General features: G+C 38.2%; 1 protein-coding gene across 1 annotated transcript in view; it reads left to right on the top strand.

Moving 5' to 3' along the window:
* gbe1b (glucan (1,4-alpha-), branching enzyme 1b) overlaps positions 1–20,446 on the top strand; it is a 157,254-nt gene that overhangs the window by 8,555 nt on the left and 128,253 nt on the right. Inside the window, exons 2-3 of the mRNA XM_047391742.1 lie at positions 13,144–13,313; positions 19,164–19,279. Of these exons, the coding sequence (XP_047247698.1) occupies positions 13,144–13,313; positions 19,164–19,279 (286 nt within the window). The remainder of the gene's footprint in view (positions 1–13,143; positions 13,314–19,163; positions 19,280–20,446) is intronic.

Here is a 20,446-nt window from a genome sequence, read left to right as displayed (position 1 = left end):
TTTCTTCTGCAGGGACAGAGAAAACTCGTCAGGGATGATGGGAAGATGGATATGGGTAAATATGACGCAATCCTGGAAGAAAACATGTTGGAAACCGGAAAAGATTTAGTTGAGACTGAGGCAGAGGTTCACCTTCTAGCTAAGCAGTTACTGGAAACATCCAGCCAAAGTTACAATGGTAAGGTTTAGATCAACCCATATTCATGTGCTGGACGGGCCCGTCAGAATCCAAAACTAAATTTCATTGAGAATCTGTAGCAAGACTAGTGTCAAATGCTTTCAATCCAATCTGACTGAGCTTGAGCTGTTTTGCAAAACATAATCTTCAAATATTTGGTTGTAAGACAATATGGACTTTTATTTTCATTCCACTTCAGTTAAGGGCCACTTTGTGTTGGTATATCACAGAAAATCTAAATAAAATACCTTACATGTTGTGGTTATAAAATGTGAAAATGCTCAAGTGTTAATAGTTATGCATGGGACTGTAAATTCAGTGCAATTACTTTAAAAAATCATAACAAAAATAGTAACGGTACCATGATTTTGCCTTTATGTTACGTCAGACTTTTATATTCACTGAGTTGCAGCATCAAACCTGTTTAAAGGGTATACAGTTGGCTCTGGGATAAAAAGTCAAATTTAGCATATTTTCACAATCTGAGTCCTAAAGAAAAAGGTAAAAAATGAATAAATTATTTATTTTAAAAAGTGTTTATAAATATTATTTTTGCAACTAAAACACCACAGCAAAAGAAGTGGGATTGAGATAGTGCCTTAAAATTGTGAATTTAGGATCTGCTTAAAAATGATTTGTTGGAAATGTTATGTGGAAATATGTGAGCAAAACACTTTCAAATTTAATATGTATTAATTTTCGTGAACCGATTTAAGTAACCATAGATTTTACAATTCTTCCAGTCCCATCAGTAATGCACTAAGTTGTTAGATTCAAAACTATCTTTATCAAAACAACTGCAGCCCTTTTTTTTTTGTTTTATGGTCAATGTTTGTTACACTTAATACTGGATTAAAGCATCGTTTACAAAAATGAGGCTGTGTGTGTTTTCCCTTGAAGGCAAACAGGAGTCTGCGAAAACCAGAATTTGCAGCTTAGACATCAAAGAAAACTAGAAATCCACATGGACCAGTATGAGCTTGGTTTGTGGACCTTTAAACTCAAACATTTGGTTCATTTCAAAGAAACTGATGCAATACTTTTGTCTAACTGGGCGTTTAATAAGTTATTACCTGTTTAAAAATATTTCAGCAGCACCCAACTGTTTGTTATTTGACAGTGAGGAGCAAAAGGATTTTCCTAACAGAGAGTGCACTCTTCCCCTTGTATGTTGCAACCTGAGCTCTTGTGTTCTTTTGGGAGCCAGTTCGGCATGTTACTGAATGTGAGCCCCTGCTGTGCAATACGAAATAGGCAAACCTCAAGAGTTTTCTCTGCTTTAAAAACCACATTCTTAGACTTAAAAGCATCATAAGAAGTGGGGGATAAGACCGGTGAGTTTTCCTGGGGAGGAGGGCTCTAAAAGCCGCAGCTTTTTTTTGTGTGCTTCTTTTGGACTGAGATTTGGTTGCTCCAACGTGACATCCAGCAGTTTTCTGAGGTTGAATATGAGAGCTTTGAAGAATCTACATTTATTTGAAAAATTGTATATTGGCTCTTATCTTCTTTTGAAACTATATTATGCTATGTAAGCTTCTTTTCTAAGGATTACATTTTTATTTTGGAACCAGGCAGAATGCGATTTTTGCTTTGTGAAGAAATCATAAAAGGCTAGTTCAGAAATGGGAGGAAACAAAGAGGAAAGAAAATCACGTTATAAACTTATACATTGTTTGTTGACAGAATGTTGTGTATTATTTGGTGGGAAACTACAGATGAAATTTCCAAGTTACATTTTTCACATTCTGTAACTTTAATATTTAGAAATTCTTATTCCTTCTTTGGATTTCTAGCATCTTCTACCAGACAAAACAGTGTAGTTTAAAAAAGAACTGATGACGTACTATGAGATTGCCCAGGTGAGAAGCTTTGGTCTAGGCACTACTTTACTTAGCAAAGCAGCAGGAATTAAACCATTTTGCTTTGTTGCACAAACAGAAAAGTTCAGATGTATTACAAACTGTTAGCTGCTTGTGGATTTTTACTCAAGACAACACCCTTGAGCTTCTTGTTTATTGAAACTTAAGTAAGCAACTGTTTTGGACAGTATTGAAATCTTGATTGTTTAAAACAATGACCCACTGAGGTTGGAAAAAGTATGTATTGCACTTAGAAAATTGTGAATCGAACATAAACCTCTCTGTTAATACTGAACCTCCCCTTAAAATATCAAATTTGCCAGAATAATATTTTTAAAATTTATTTTTTTTGTTTTTGTTTTACCATTACATTGTTTTTATGATTGTTTGAAGAAAAAATGGAAACTAAATGATAAATGAGGGCTGCACGGTGGCGCAGTTGGTAGCACTGTTGCCTTGCAGCAAGAAGGTCCTGGGTTTGATTCCCAGCCTGGGGTCTTTCTGCATGGAGTTTGCATGTTCTCCCCGTGCATGCGTGGGTTCTCACCGGGTACTCCGGCTTCCTCCCACAGTCCAAAGACATGCCTGTTAGGTTAATTGGTAACTCTAAATTGCCCTTAGGTGTATGAATGAGTGTGCATGGTTGTTTGTGTGTTGCCCTGCGATGGACTGGCGACTTGTCCAGGGTGAACCCCGCCTCTTGCCCATAGACTGCTGGAGATAGGCACCAGCTCCCCCGTGACCCACTATGGAATAAGCGGTAGAAAATTACTGATTGACTAAATGATAAATGCTATTAATTGCACAGCCTTACAAATGAACTGACAGTACTAGGATGCCTCAAAACGAGTACTGGTTATTTTGGCCGTTTGTTTTGTACCATTGTAGTTTTGATTGTTTCGCAACCCACGTTTTTAGTAGGCTAATTAAATGGAGCCATTTGCCATGAGATGTTGCCTTCCGACCATGCGTACCTGCCTGAAAGACGTTTCATACTTGCTTTTACAAACGATGTAAATTATTCTTCTCATGTCTACTTTAAGAAATTGAGGTTTTATGATCGAGGGTCTTAATCTTTTGTATTTAATAGGGGTAAACTTGGTATGGGGCAGTAATGCTTGGTTCACACAGCAAGATTTTAGAACTGTTGGTTGATCTTCAAAACTTGAGAGACCCCACAAATGTTATATCTACAAAAAATCATAGATATAACTGGTTTGGTCCTACAATGTGTGGTGTCCAACACACCACACACAACCAGCTTTCCGTCACGAACATTCAGATGTCAGACGGGAAATCTCACAAAACCTCCCGAGATCAAACGTGATTTCAGAATAATTCCCCTCTATATTTCCATTACCTCGCTGTCTGATTGGCTACACGTCACATGCAACAAGCTGCGTGCTCATTTGTCCTCGGGAAACATCCCACCCGGCAGGATATCGGACCAAGAAAATCCCACATGTTGAATGTCCCTGGTTTGAGGTCGGAGTGGTCCCAGCGTCTTTCCGAGCAGACAAGATGACACCTAGCACACCACACACAGCAGGATTATCTCATAAGATTATTTTAAGAGCCATCACGATCATCTGGGCATTTCAAAGATTGGGTCAAAAATCGGCATAAAAATCCTGACGTGAGAACCAGGCATTAGGTACAGAGGTATGCCAGGGTATGGTTTTGAAACTGCAAAAAGCTTTAGTTGGTTAAGTGTTACAGTTTAAAGTCCTTTTTAATGAAATACCAGGGAAACCAGGAGAAGGTGTGAGTTGACCTAGAGCCCCTCAAAGCTCAAAAGCAGTGGTGTCCAAACTTTTTGCCAAGAGGCCAAAAATGCACAGAAGGGGGTTAGAAATTTGAATGATTGCAAAAGCTCTTGCATTTCAATTATTTATTTCAATTTTACCTGCTTCACAATAAACTAAACATGCAATAGTTGATGAAACAAGCAAAGTATGATTTCTGTAAAAAAGAAAAAAAAAGTCTGTAAATCATACAGATAAGGAACATAAATAGGGTCTCACAGGTTTGATTGTTGGCAAACCAAATTTATGTCATCCTTGATCTGTACAAGAGGGCCGCACAAAATCATTTCAAGGGCTGCTAATGGCCCCGGAGCCACACTTTGGACACCCTGCTTAGAGAAGGGATTATAATGGGGTCTCTGTATACAACGATTAATAAATTGTAGCAGTTCTTTTATTTTTTTACTTAAAATCCCCACATCAGTATGTAACATGTGTAACGTTAAATAAAAATTAGAAAATAGGTTGAATTCATGTTGAAGCAGACGGTTGAATTACTATAAAAAACATGATTGGATCTGAACGCCTTCCTTTAGTTTCTGTTTGTAGTACCTCAATAACTCGCAGATGGTATGATAACATAAAATGCCAACACAATAAAAATCACAGTGAACTGTGGTGCTTTCAGGTGAATGCAAAAGGAGGAAATCAGTTATTAGGTGAGCCACAGTTCTGCTGTTTTAATACCAACTTTACAGCATTTAGAATTCAGGACCAGCTCTCGAGAAGAAAATGGCTTTCCTTATGTGATAAGATGGTCAAAGCCTCTGCTCTTTGCAGCTTTATGAGTGTCATTGAACCAAATGCTGCATGTGAATTTCACGTGGAGCTCCATGATTTGTATATATGTGTTGGGATTATGAATCTGAGAATATTATTTAATATGTAATATTAATATTTTATCAAATAATATTTCAGTCTGTTAAGGGTTGTCCTGTGAATACCAGCCCAGTAAGGCAATGGTATTAGGACAAAATAGAAAGGTGTGAGACAAGCTCTGACATTATAGAACAGCAAAACTCTGCACACACATGGAATGAATTCACACAATTTCTTAAAATACAAGAATTTATTAAAAAAATAAGTCAACTCAAAGTCAAACATATTTCAATCAACAAACTCTTTTCTATGCTAAAACAATCCAACTAAACTACCAAGCAGAATTAAAGAATAACGAAGACTATTTAGTTATGTACAATATAAACAAGTTGATTAAAGATGATTGAGAACCATGACCGAAAGAGTGATGCAACATTACCATGCAATGTTTATGTTTGAGAACCAAGGATTATCTTGAAGAATCTGGAAATGAAGTTAGTCTTGGAACCAACTAAGGCAATAATCAGCAAACGTTTAGACAACCCTTCACAATACAAGATCAGGTAAAATATTATTTTAATAAAATAATGTTTTAAGAATGATCTGCTGAATAAAACCAAGCTTCTGGATGAATTCTCAAGTGTCTCATTAGCTGCCTTTAGTTATTGAAATAATATTTGAAGAAATATTATTAAGGGAATATTTTGGAAAGAGACAAATCTTTCTGGAGAAATGGGGCTTAATGGTGTTTTCTTAGTTATCAAATTTAGTAAAATGATGTTAGGGACACATTATTTACTGGATTGAAAACTAAACCTTTCTGGGTAAATATTATTTGGCAGCAAGCATGCGTCCTTAGCTGTTAGCAGTTAAGCTAACAAAGGAGGCTGATAGCTTAGCACCAGAATCAAACACACATCTTTAAAATTACCGTTGATAAAAGGATTAAAATGCATAAGCGTGGACGGCGCGTTATGATCAATCTTCTGTTTAAAATCACCCTTTAATAAAGTTTGTCTTAACTTTAAAAACACCCAAAGAACACAACCTGAGCATGTGTGCTGCAGACATTCTGCTAGCACCAAGATAGCTGAGTTCAACACAAACAAAACCAAACTTCATAAAATGAAAAACATTTAGATCATTTCAATCTAAATCTTTCTATATTATTTTGCCCAAACACTTAACCTCATAAACTGTGGTGAGGAACGTTGTCCAGGGTGGCGAAGTTTGAAGAAACAGTCTTTAAACGGTTAGCTACAGCTAACCTCCTTAGCTGTGGTGAGTGGCGGCTGTTCTGTCGGCAGGTCTGTGAACAAACTGTTAGCTTCTAGCTAACTTCCGTGGCTGTGGATGAAAGACGGCCCGTTCTGTCCGCCAACCACACTGCACGTTATCGTTACCACGGTGATGGGGTCTCTGCTGTCTTCCTTCCAGACTTGGAGACCGCTCCGCTCGGCTTCGTAGAGACCGCTTCTCTGTAGGGAACTTCTCTGGGACAGTTTGCTTCTGCAGGCCTCAGAGAGAAAGTAAGCTATTCTTACACCTTAATTTCCCCGTTCATGAATGAAAATACCGGATACACAGTATTTCATTTGTACTTAACTTTGCATATGATCGAAGATCGTATGACATCCTTGGACCCAGTTGAAGAGTTTATGTCTGTTTGCCAGCAAAGAGACATCAGCGCGCATGTCTCCCCTATCCGGTCCCTCTGGAAGGCTGTGTGGAAGAGGTAGGCTTGTTGGAGAGGGGTGGCTCTTATTCAGACAGTGGCATCACGGGAAGTCTGCTGCTACCCCCCTTTCCGCAGTTGCTGGAAGTCAGTTAAATGCAATTTATTTTGAAAGTTCCAGAAAAGTGTGGACCGGAATTTTAATGTTGAAATCCATGGCTGGGTCCCAACATATGAAACTGCATATTTTATCATGACATTTAATAAAGAACTATGTATAAAGAATACATTTTTGAGGTGAATTTTGTCATGTAACTCTCAGCTTATATATTAGTGATGTGGGTTCTGATTCCATGTAAAAAAACAAAGTAAAACAGACACAGAACTGTTTCTGTCACAGTTAAATGTTTTAGATCATTAATGAATTTTAATACCAGGGAAAAATAAGCAGAGTAAATGCAATGATCAATGCTGAAAATGTGATTTTTATTTATTTTTTTATTTATTTATTTTTTATTAATGAAGGGGAAAGAGCTATTGAAAACAACCTGGCCCTAAAGAAATTTCCCTCTAAACATAATAACTTGTTGTGCTACCCTTGTTGACAACAGCTGACATGAAGTGCTAGCAATGAGTCTTTTACATCACTCTGGAGAAATATTTCCCCACTCCTCTTTGCAGAATTGTTTTAGTTGGCCACATTGGAGGCGTTTCGTGCAAGAAAAGCCAGTTTAAGGTTATATCATAGCTTCTCAATCAGAAGTCTGGACTTTGACTAGACTACTCCACAAACTATAACTTTTTTTACCCATTTGGAGGTGGACTCACTGGTGTGCTTCAGATAATTGTCCCACTGCCTAGCCCAAGTGTGCCTGAGCCACAAGTCACAAACTGATGGTGGGATATTCTCCACACAGGACAGCCAACTCTTCAGGACAAGATAAATGTTCATATTTTGGACAGAGAAGATAGATGGTTTGAGCGACGAGTGAAGGGAGCCATTTACACCAAACGAGAAAGACCAACTCTTAACAGAGTAGGAGGCCTCCGATTTCATCTTTCAAAAACATACATACCGCATTAAGCCTGATGCCCAGTCGGGTTCCAACCAGTTCACACCTTCCTGACCAAAACATCTCTCAGGGAGCCAGGCTAATAATAGCGCTAACAGCAACCCTACTGTTAGGAAACTCTAATCCATATGTAAATTTAGATGTGCAGAACGGCACATTCCTAACAGCTTAAAAGACTGCAACTCCCTCACTAGCTTTAAATTGAGGAAGCCCTTCGGAAGAAGAGAGAAACGTCTTCAACTAGAAGAACTGAAGTCCATTTGTTTTGTTTTTTAACCTATTTGGATTTACCTGGAAGTCCTGGAGGACGGAGAATCTTCACCAGACTATATATGTTCTTTTTCTGAATTGCTGTTTTATGGCAGATGTAAAATGATACACCCCTTCCAAAAAGTTGCGGTCTGAGCATTCCACAAAATATTTTCCTAAAGGTCCTGGGATCATCAAGATGTTTTTTGGGAATTGTTTAGCAGCATTCTTGTTTGTTTTTTTGTTAAACATTGACATTGTGAAGCTTTCCAAAATGATAAAAATGATACATGACTTTTAGAATTTCTTATTGAGGCATAATGTGTTCCTTTTTCATATTATCTGGCCTACTTTATGTTGTCAGACAGGTTCAATTCAATCGATTTACAATTCTTGACCCTGGTTTGGTCAGTGAGATTGAGCTCAGCTGTCCAAAATATTTGTTGCTTTTTCATGATTCAACATAGGGCCAGGTTGGTTTGGATAGATTTTTTCCCAATAAATGAAATCCTTATTTTAATCAAGGTTTTTTAATTATTAAAACATTATCTTTGTCTGATATTAAAATCAGTTTGATATGAAACATTTTGTGTTTCAGTAAAAGGAAAACAGAATATTTTGATACATTTTTGTAACACTGTTAGTAAGGGGCACTGCCTCTATACAGGGCTTGATTATGATTCCCTGTCTCAATTGATTGAGTCTCATTTAAAATCATGAACAGAAATTATATGGCGGTTAATACTGTTAAATTCGATCACTTCATATTTGGTTTATCTTTTCTTTCAGCATATTCTCAAAATTGTGAGAATGTGTTAAAGGAGGCGTGTGGCAGCATTTGTTGAAGCTTAGGTTTCCATTTGGCAACCACTGCCTGCATCCAGCATGCTCAAATCAGGAAGCAGCTGCTGAGAAATCATCTCTAACCCCAGGGCATTCACAGGCGAGCCTGAGCTTTGGTTCAGGGCTATAGGGGACGGAGTGCACTTAACTCTGCCGGCTGAGAGAGGCACTCTGTACACGGGGAATCTGATATGGACACCAGCTTGCCTGCAGGAACCAAAGTGAGATAAATTGTAAACTAGTTAGTCTGTCTTTTGCAGTTGAAGGTAATAGACAGACGTTTATCTCTTAGGAAATGCCTGTAGTCATACATTCTGAAGGGAGACAGGCAGGTTTTCATCTGGAGGTAGAAAGATAAAAAAAGGTACAGAAAAAATAAGGCACCATGGGCTGCTTGTGTTCGAATATTTTGAAATGATTCAAGAAATGTTATAATGATAAAGGATATCAAAATGTTCACATGCATGACTGCAGTACGGTTGCACACTTTTGCTTTTGCAATTGTTTGTTACATTGTTTACAATTAAAAGGAAATTAAGAAATGTACTTTTACTGTTTGCTCTTTTTTAGACATTCATACACTGTACCAGTAAAATATTTAATTTCCCTTTGGGATTAATAAAGTATTTTTGAATTGAATTGAATTGAATTTCCATCAGAGTTGCACAGTGGCGCAGTTGATAGCACTGTTGCCTTGCCGCAAGAAGGTCCTGGGTTCGATTCCTGGCCGGGGGTCTTTCTGCATGGAGTTTGCATGTTCTCCCCGTGACTGCGTGGGTTCTCACCGGGTACTCCGGGTACTACACCTCCCACAGTCCAAAGACATGCCTGTTAGGTTACTTGGTCTCTCTAAATTGCCCTTAGGTGTATGTATGAGTGTGTGCATGGTTGTTTGTGTGTTGCCCTGTGATGGACTGGCGACCCCGCCTCTCACCCATAGACTGCTGGGGATAGGCACCAGCTCCCCCGCGACCCACTATGGAATAAGCGGTAGAAAATTACTGACTGACTGAATTTCCATCATGTTAGAAATAGGAGTTGAAGCCCTTCTTTTTTATATAACAACTCAGGCAAAATTATTAAGTGTGATCTCTAAATAATTTACATCCTGATGTGACCATTTTTTTATGATGTCGGGATTTTTTCTTTAACTATGGCTTTAACTGATGTACTGATAATAAAATGGGCTTTGAATGTGTACTAAAATGACAAAGTCAAAGAGACGAATTTTTATAAAACGTTTTTTCAAACATTTCGCAGACCAAGCTTTTCTTTATGATATAGCTCTGGTGAACTGGCACAAAATAAATTTAATACCCTCCGTTAATGACGCTTTCTCGTTTTTAATCACAGTTGGACTACAGTGGCCCACACCATATTTGTCTGTCCCACTACCTTAGCTAAACTGGACCCTATTTACCAAGCTGCTCTAAGGTATATTACAGGTTCACTGTTTAGGATTCTCCATTGTACTTTATATAATCTTGCTGGATTTACCTCAATACTCAATACTCAGAGGATGAAGAATTAGTATATTTTTATATATAAAGCCATTTTAGGTAAATTGGCATAATATATCTTCTTCAAGTTCAGTGTACTCCAAAACACACAGTCTCAGAGCCAGTACTTGGTTGCGGTTTAAGGTGCCCTTTGTGTGCACAGTCAGGAAAGATGATTCTGTCCTATTTTGGCCCACGGTGTTGGAATGAGCTACAGCTCAGGCTGAGGTTTGAGTGTCTCATTTCTATATATATATATATACACACTTTGTATATTGTGCTGATTTTTTATCTTGGCCAGGATATACATGTAAAATAGATTAATAATCTTAATGGATTTCATTTCTGGAAGGTCAAATCAAAAAAAGTACATAATAACATCTTATGGAAGATGAGTTGAAGCATTAAAAATAATCTTGAGAATCAAATATGTCCACCAAGTGGATGGATGAATGAATAGATGGATGGATTTCCGAATTCTAGTTTTTACACAGCTTTGATCTGCCAATACCTATTTTAGTCGATTCCAGTTTCTCTTCATTGTTGTGTCTTGTATTAATGTGGTTAGCATTACCATTGGTACAAATTGGTAAACATGTAGAATATGGTGAAAAAGTTCAAGACTTTTTGTCACATTTCAGAAAGTAAAACTTGCATATTTTATGGATGCATTGCTCATGGAAATATTTCATGTCATTATTTCTCGTAAATATAATGATTATGAATAAGAGATAACAAACCCCAAAATTCAGTGTCTCACAAAATTTGAATATTACATATGATCAATAAAAGTTATATTTATTTTAAACAGAAATGTTAGGCTTCTGAAAAGTATGTTTATTTCTGTTCACTCAGTACTTGGTTTGTGCTCCTTTTGCATGAATCAACGTATCAATGTGGCATGGCATTGAGGCAATAACCTGTGGTTCTGCTGAGGTGTAATGGAAGCCCACATTGCTTATAGCAGCTTTCAGGTCATCTGCATTTTTGGGGCTCTTGTCTCTCATCTTCTTCTTGATAATTCCCCATAGAATCTCCATGGAGCTCAGATAAGGCAAGTTGGCTTGTCAGTCGAGCACAGTAGCATCAAGAACACTGAACCAGCTTTTAGTACCTTTGGCAGTCCTGCAGGAAAATTAAATCAGCATGTCCATAATGCTTGTCAGCAGAAGTAAGCATGAAGAGCTCTAAAATTTCCTAGTAGATAACTGTGTTAAATGTGCACTTCAGAAAACACAGTGGATCAACACCAGTAGGTGACATGGCAACCCAAGTCACCAGTGATGTGAAAACCTGTGTCTCTCCACCCTTCCTCTACACTTCGGTTTGGGACTTTGGTTTATAAATGAAAGACTCTTCTGATGTGTCCGGTTCAGGAGTGGCTTGATACGAGGAAGGTGACATTTGAAGCCCATCTGTAGGATTTGTCTGTGTGTAGTGGCTCTTGATGCTCTCATTCCAGCCTCAGTCCTCTTCTTGTAAAACTCCCACAAATTGTTGAATGGATTTTGCTTGACAATAATCTCAAGGCTCCGGTTATAACTGTTGTTGGTGCACCTTTTTCTACCACACTTTTTCCTTCCACTCAACTTTCTACAAATTAGCTTGGATACAACAGTCTGTGAACAGCCAGCTTCTTTAGCAATAACCTTTTATTTCTACCCCTCTTTGTGGAGGGTGTCTCCTGGACATCTGTCCAGTCAGTAGTCCTTCCCATGATCGTGTAGCCCTCTGACCCAGACTGAGAAACCATTTAGAGGCTCAGAAAACCTTTGCAGGTGTTTTGAGACTGAGACTCAATGGTTTCCGATGTTTAACTATTTCACAATATTCAAATTTTCTAAGACATTTTGGGTTATCATTATATGTAACCATAATTGTCAAATTTGCAACAAATAAAGGCTTGAAATATGTCACTCTATGTTTGTCTGTGTGTAGTGGCTCTTGATGCTCTCACTCCAGCCTCAGTCCTCTTCTTGTAAAACCCTGAGGCTGGAGTGAGAGCATCAAGAAGGGACAGAGCAGACTGTACTTCTTGAGGAAGCTTAGGTCGTTTGGTGTTTGCAGCAAGATGCTGCATATCTTCTATAAGTCTGTTGTGGAAAGTGTGATCTCTTCTACCATCATCTGCTGGGGAAGCAGCATCAGAACCAGGGACTTAAAAAAACTCAACAAGCTGATAAAAAAGGCTGGCTCTGTTCTGGGGACTCCTCTGGAACCTCTGGAGATCATTGTGGAAAGACGGATTCTTCATAAAATGAAGAACATTATGGAGAACCCTGAGCATCCTCTTCATAAGACTGTCCTACAACAACAGAGTGTCTTCAGTCAGAGGATTCTTCAGATCTGCTGTAAGACGGAGCGCTACAGGAGATCCTTCCTGCCCACAGCCATCAGCATCTACAATGGCTCTTTGAGGAAACCTTCATAATATGAGCTATAACAACATTTAATTTCCCTTTGGGATTAATAAAGTATTTTTGAATTGAATTGAATTGAATTTAGTGAATCTTTATATTGGTTTCACTTTCTGAAATGAATTGTTTTATTTTATTTAATTTTTTACTTTTTCATTATATACAAGTTTATTTAGATGTACCTCTAATTATAAACATCAGTTTCTGTGTCTATGCCATAGAAAGTGTAGACCCTTAATTTAATTATGACATCCAAAAGGCTGGCAATGTTTCCTAACCCTGCATGTTTCATGACAGAGGTTGAAGAGTCCATAGAAAAAACTTTCAGTAAAACCTTTGCCAGTAATAGTATCTGTTGAAGACGGCACAGTGGAACGGTGGTTTCCTTGCAGTAAGAATGTTCTAGAGCAAGCTTGCTGTTTGCTCGGCTTGGTACTGCTAACAGCAGCCCTTTCACCGATCAGATTTTTAAGTTTCTGACTAGCTAATCACCTGAAAACTGTCATATTGTGGTCACCAGCCAATATTATTATATGTTTCTCACACAGGTTTACAATATTGGCAATGCAGTGGACAATGTAGAGGAAAACGTTTAGTTCAGTCAAAATGCTGGCTTTGAGCCTTTTCCCCCTCTTTATATATAGTACAACTTTGGACATACCCCAAAGAATGAATGTGATGTTGAATTTTCATTTTGTTAAATTATCTTTTCTGTTTGGTTTAAAGGTATGAGCTGCTAAAGAAGCAGCTTTTCCTGCTGGAGGAGGCAGAGGGAGGCGTTGACCAGTTCACACGCAGCTATCGGAGCTTCGGTGTGCAGCGATTGCCTGACAACAGCCTCTTTTTTAAGGAATGGGCTCCAGCCGCTGAGGCCCTTTTCCTCACTGGTGAATTCAGTAAGTAGCATGGGATTCTTTTTTTCTTTTTGCCCAAATGGATGAACTCCTTTTATTTTGTAGTTAATACCAGATTTGTAGAAGTTAATATTCAACTCTATTAAATTTGCAAAAAATTGCTGAAAATGCCGAAAAGTTATCTCATCCCTCAAATATAAATAAAGCGTGTCTCAATGGTGCTCCGGGTACAAAATCTGAACCACTAAAATGATCAACTCTGTAATGAAAAGGTCAGCATATTGTACTACAAGGGAGTCATCTCTTACAGCCACCCAGGAAAAATGTAGAAGATAGTGATTACACAGGATAAACTTGCATATTAAAGATTTATCTTTTAATGTGGAGTATTTGTGTTAATATTTCAGTAGCTGGTTATTTCATCATTGCTTGAAAAGATGTTGAAAGAGTGCAACCATCATGTTTTCCCTGAAATCTCTATTTCCTCAGTTCTTGAACTCGAAAATAAATTTAGGTTAATACTTTTGGATGTTTTACTTTTTTTCTGCTTGGCTCTGTAAAAAAAATAATTAACAAGTTCGATTAAGCCTTTGCTTACTGTCTGTTGTTAGAACAAATGACCATTTTCCAGATTCGGTTATTTTTGCTGTTTTTCTATTCTTGGCAGAGTGGCTGGTGAGCTCTTTGTCCAATTTCTTTTCATTTTTCAAAAGATGAAATTTTATCTCAAAGCATTGACAGATGGCAGAGGGTGTTCTCAACCAGGGCTCTGTGTTTTTTCCTCCCTGACCGCGACAACTTGTGACCATGCGTTTTGCGACACAGCTGTAAATACTTTAACAGAACACTGGTGTGTCAGTGCTTCAATTGTGCAACGCTTTGAAGGCTCTGGTCATGGTCACAAAGAAAAACAACTACAGCCAATGGTATGCTGACACATTCAATGGTCTTCTTACACCTGAAGCAGCTTTGAAGCTGGAGTTCTGCATGTGTTACATAGAAAAAACACACTCAACTGTCCAACTGCACAAAGTCAAGCCGTTTATACAGACATGACAAAGAGGAGAGCAGCAAAGCAAATGTATGAGACTCTCATGCTAAACTGAAATAAAACAAACACACAAGTAGAGTGTAAAGATGATTACCTATTTAAGCCAATAATCTTTAGAACAGGGATCCTACACAGTTTGTACTTCGGGAAATGTATGCATTTGATAATCGTCCAAGTATGGAAAAAAAAACATTAAGTATGGAAAGGTATTTGAGTTTCCAGACTTGATTCAATCATCTGACTGATTAGAAATGAAAATCTTTCAAAAATAAAGTACTTTTAATGAAAATACTTTAAATTTATTTTTAATTCAATGATCCAAGACAAACCATGAAAGAAGGCACTCTTGGTCAGATGAAGCCAAAATTGGCCTTTATGCAAAATGTTATGTGATTTAAAAAAAACAAAAAAAAACTAACCTCCTCCACCAGGAGGGGACGGCCCAGTACACGCTGGAAGGACTATGTCTCTCGGCTGGCCAGAGAACGCTTTGGGCTCCACCCGGAGGAGCTGGAGGAGGTGTCCGGGGAGAGGGACGTCTGGGCTTCTCTGCTGAGTCTGCTGCCCCCGCGACCTGGTCCAGGATAAGCGGAAGACGACGAGTACGAGTAAACTACAGGTCAATCTGAACAGACCGTCTCCGAGGGAAAAACGGTGGTTATAGCTTTATGCTCTGGGGATGCTTTTCTTCAGTATGGACATGGAAGCTGCTCAGAGATGATGGGAAGATGGGTAGAGATAGATAAAAGGCAACCTTGCAACAAAACGTGTCAGAAGTGTCTGAATGGCCCAGTCAAAGTCCACCCATAAATCCAGCAGTGAATATGCTCCCCATCCAGTCTGAGTGAAGTTGAGCAGTTTTGCCAAGAACAGACTAATTTTTCTCTTTACGTGTTGAAGTTGGTCAGATTGTTTTGGATTTTTAATGCCTGACTAAAAGATGGCTGCACTGTGGCGCAGTTGCACTGTTGCCCTGCAGCAAGAAGGTCCTGGGTTCGACCCCTGGCCGGGGTCTTTCTGCATGGAGTTTGCATGTTCTCCCCGTGCATTCATGGGTTTTCACCGGGTACTCCGGCTTCCTCCCACAATCCAAAGACATGCCTGTTAGGTTAATTGGTCTCTCTAAATTGCACTTAGGTGTTTGAATGGTTGTTTGTGTGTTGTCCTGCGATGGAGTGGCGACCTGTCCAGGGTGCACCCCGCCTCCCGCCAGTAGACTGCTGGAGATAGGCACCAGTTTCCCCACGACCCACTATGGAAGAAGCAGTATAGAAAATGACTGACTGAAAAAAAGATCAGTTTTAAGTTGGACCAAAGTTTTATGAACTAGGTCTGGCTTGGAAGCCAAACAAAAACAGCATTGAAGCTGTGTTTTCAGCATTTAAACTAACTGTGCTTTAAAGAATCTTGGTATAACATCATCTATTTGAGTTTTAGATGTCTGAAACATAAAAATGGCCCTTCATGACACTGCTGATGTAGAAACCCACTTCATCATTGTGTTGTTTCATGATTTGCAGGATATACAGATACGAAGCCCAGCAAATTGCTTAAAATTCTAAAATGTTATCAACACTATCAGCAAAATAATCTTGAAATATCAGTCTGCAAAGTATGTGATTTACAAATTGTAAATGTTTGAAAGCCCTGCTTTGAGTAAAAGCTAAACTTTCACTATGTTTTGGGTTTCTGCTTTTAGTAATTAAGCACACACTTTTTCTTTCTTGCTTTAAAAGAGCCTACACTTTCTGGACACCGAAGTCTGGCTTATTTTGCAACAAAACAAGGAAAATAAGTGTGACTGCAAAGAAACAGAACACAAAAAAAGGGCAAGTTGCATATTTTCACTTCTCCCAAAAAAAAAAAATTAAATCATGTGAACATTTACAGACTTTTACTCACATTAAGGCTATAATGTCAGTCAATATGGAAAAGCTGTGTGGCGTAAAGGGTTTTGATGTTTAATTAGTAACCTAACATTTAACTCATAGAATTGCCAATCAACCCCAAAACTGACTTTTTTCAGTGTTCATAGGAGGAAATTTCAGGGACAGGGGCCCTCATGGACAGGGGATACCTGGTTTTAGAATTATCAACTACCCATATTTATATTTACAATATAATAATACAGTGCCAGAAACATACAATGGCAACCCTGTTAAATATGTTAAAAGTTTTAAAATAAATACATATTTTATTGCAGTGGCGTAATTCCTCACTAAATTGTTTGGAAAAACTGCCTTTCATTTTAGAAATATTCAGTGGGAACATTAAGAAGATCTAAAACCTTATGTTTGTACTTAGTTGTATTTTGATCAAACAAATGACCTAAAAATGCCGGTAAATAAATATAACTGAAGCATTTTTATTAAAATATCTAGGACTTTTTAATTGCCAATCTGTGACTATGTTTTCCTAATTTTATTAAAAACAATTATTTGCTTTACACATTCTTATTTAACCACTTAATAAACCCTTTTAAAATTAACAACGGGGCTTTTATTAAATTGTCATTGTGAAATCCTTTCCTTCTGAAATAAAATTCTTTCATTTATTTAAAAGCTTCTTAAACATGTTAACCAGAGGCACCAATAAATCTGCCCATCAATGTAGGTAAAAACATACAGGAACAACCTTCCAGTGATGTTTTTGTTATACTAGTGTCTATTCTTATGATGGAGCAGGTGGAACATATTTTTATTTATTTAACATCTAGCCATAAATAATGTTTGTCCAATAGGAGAGAAGCAACTGTAGCAACCGTTTGAAATCAAATTCTCTTTACTGGGGAAAAGTGATGGTTTTGTTCTTAAACAAATTGGTGATGGCAAACATCACAAGCATGCTTTCAACAGAGGATAAGTGTTCCAGATAGTCTGTCTGGAATAGTTTTAACCCCATCTGAGAGACCAAAGTTCTACCCAGAAGGCAGCAGACGGTACAGTTATCATCTCTTTGCTACAGTGAAAATGGTATTATTAGCATTACTGGAAATGTTAATACCCACGGATTTCTTCAGTGTGCAAAAGTGGAAATGTATAAATTTTTTTTGTTTCATTTTTGTGCTAGTTAATTCTGTCTGTGCTCCTCTGAATTCCTACACTTCCTTTTCCTTTTTAATTATCTTCCCAGGACCTTGGCCAGCAGCTCAATTCCAACATTCAATTCTGTGAGAGATTACATTTTGACACGGCTCAGTCATATTATTTGATTTCAATTTCATAGCAAATGTGGAAACAGCCCAGCAGCCCTAGTCATGAATATGGTGCAGGTTGGATGCATAATGCACTGTTTTCTTTTTTTTTACAGCTGAATTTAGGGAGAGGGAGGTAAATAAATAGTGAAAAGAAATATGACTCTTCCTACCTTTTGAAAATTGCTGGGGTTGCGCCCTGACACTTCTGGATCATCTCCTGTGATTCATTTTCTATCATTGCCTTGTTTGTACTCATGAATAGCAAGCAGATATGCATTACAGATGAAAACATCTTAAATTGACAGGCCAGTGGGGTCACTTTATAATAAATGTTTTGTGTTCTGTCGTTCGTAGACAACTGGGACTGTGGTTTAACAGACACCCCTCTGTTGTTGCCATAGTATAGAATTCATGACACAGTTTGATCCGTTTCTTTCTTTTTGGATGTCGGGTTGCTCTGCTTTATTCTGTTTCAATTGTCACATGACCCAAAGATCAGTACAGAGATCAAACACAACAGCGAGGGGTTATGTAAGACGTTTTCTGTGGGGGAGCGTGTAAAAATGGATCGTAGAAGTCAAAAAAATAAGTGGTACACTGACAACGAAGAACTGTTATTTATTTTGTTTACCTGAATATTTTTGTATTTTTTGAAATTTTTTTTTTTTTCACAACTTTGGCTGTGTTGGAGCAAAGAGGTTGCAGTTTAGACAAATTGTATGTTTCGGGGAGAATTTTGTTCTTCAGGTCTTTCCAATGCCTTTTGAACTCTCCCTATGAATGGAATGACTTATATTCAAAATACATACACTGCAATAGCAATATGATTTCTAATAAAATTCCCTGTTGTGAAAATCTCTGCAAAAATATTTAATTGTTTTTTGTATGTATTGTAAATCAACCATTTTCCATTTATAGGATGAAAACCATTGCTTACGCAAATTTTTGGCACTGTCTGACTCTGCTAAAAATGTAATTAAATGTTTTGACATTCCTCGGCTCAGACATTATGGGCCTTAAATGAAAAAACCTTTTCTTAAGATTGTAATCACTATTTAATGGCTAAATCTTTCATTCATAAGGTCAAAATCTTAGGATATTAGTATTTGTTGTGTAAGAGCGGAAAAAAAGTGGATTTTTGCATTCACAAAATAAACAAGAAAAAAATGGCTACGCATTTTTGTTATTTCTAGGCAATCTTTTTGTGTCCATTGATAGAGCACAAGATTAATAGACATATTTTAAAATATCCAGTTTATTTGGCTTGACTTCAAAATTTCCACACTGCAGTCCAAATTAAATACTTGGTCAGATAGTTGGAGTCTCACTACAGTTGTTTTCAAGAGCAGTAATAGTTTTAGTGACTTATAAGCTTGAACTTCTATCATCATGATGGAAGAGATGGAGATGAAGGGGAGTGTTAGTGATTTCGAACCAAAATTGTAACCTCAATGTTTAACTGAAATTTTTCAGTTTTCCTAATATCTATAGAGGCCTACAAAAGCAATGGTTACAAGGCATGAATGTGTTCTTTCTTTTATTCATTTATCTAAACCTGCAGCGTTTTTTTTTACCAGGGCCTGAATAAAATGTTGTTAATAAACAAATGTGTTTCAGTATTTCAATTCTCTATGTTTCCCTATAGATGGCTGGGAAAAATTCTCTCACCCTTACTCCAAGAAAGAGTTTGGCAAGTGGGAATTGGTTCTTCCACCCAAGCCAGACAACTCTCCAGCTGTGGATCATAACACCAGGCTGAAGGTAAAGAACAGAACGTCTTCATGCTCGTTTTCACGCCCTCAGTGGGTGATGTCTGGCCGTGGCGTCGCAGAGAGTTGTCACTTTCAAGCTGTCATGTGTGGTGTCTTACAAACTGAGTGAAAACCTGGCATGTCGCCATCCACAACATGTCATAATCACAGGGGCAGAAGTGAGATTACTGTATGTACACAGACTGCTCAGTGGAGAGCAGATACACCTGAAGAGTCCCAACTGTTGGCTTAGATTTCAGCTTCCATCTGCACACTGCGAGGAGTACCTCAGGGCTGAGCTCTTTTTTTTCCGCTTCAAATTGCAGCCCACACACCATGTACATGATTAGGTTTACGCTTCAGTAAATAATTCCTCAGGGTTAAACACAAAAGATGCACCTCCCCTCATGTATTGTCTCAGCATGCATGAGAAATAACCCGCAAATTGTGATGCCAGGCGAGGAGAGGACGGCCTCGCTACGTGCACTCTCCTTGGGAACGGTGGCAACGGGTCATCACTGGCACACTCCTGCGCCCCTGGTCCGCCTGCCCAGCTCCCATTGTCTGCAGAGGTCAGTCTAAGGACGATAAGAAGCAGATGGAAATGCTGGCACCTGGCCTTTCCTTGTGCACCCCTGCTGCCAATGAATAGCGGTCTTGCTGTGAGCTCCACTTTAGAATTAGTTCCACAGCTCTCCCTCGTGGAAGCAGAAGCCTGGCTCCAATCACTCTCATGAAGAGCAGTTTGCCCTCCCATCCCCTTTGTTCGAGGCCTAATTTTTCTTAATAAACAGGCTGTATACTTTTATGGGTGTGGCTTTGGCAAGGAAAATGATTGAAAGCATAGAAAAGTGCAGAAAAGCTATTTAAATGTTGGTTAGAGTTACAGATGCACTCATTACAGACATCAATGTCCCATTCATTTCAGGCATTTTTCAGGATGGATTATACAACAACACAAGTTGAATTCCTTTAACCTGTATGGATTGAAAATGTTACACACACTTTGAGGAGTAGTCATGAATTATTGTTCAATATGGTAAGCTCAACCTTTAATGTTTTGTTGTATCCATTCCCATCCTTATCCAATGTATGTATGTTTAAAATCATTGTCCTACTGGAAACCCCTGTGACACAAACTGTCACCCTTGGAAGAGAGATCGTTAGGAACAACCCA

The sequence above is a fragment of the Girardinichthys multiradiatus genome, chromosome 18 (assembly GCF_021462225.1).
Source record: "Girardinichthys multiradiatus isolate DD_20200921_A chromosome 18, DD_fGirMul_XY1, whole genome shotgun sequence".
NCBI lineage: Eukaryota > Metazoa > Chordata > Actinopteri > Cyprinodontiformes > Goodeidae > Girardinichthys > Girardinichthys multiradiatus.
The sequence above is the reverse complement of the archived record's forward strand: the minus strand, read 5'-3'. Positions and strand labels throughout refer to the sequence as shown.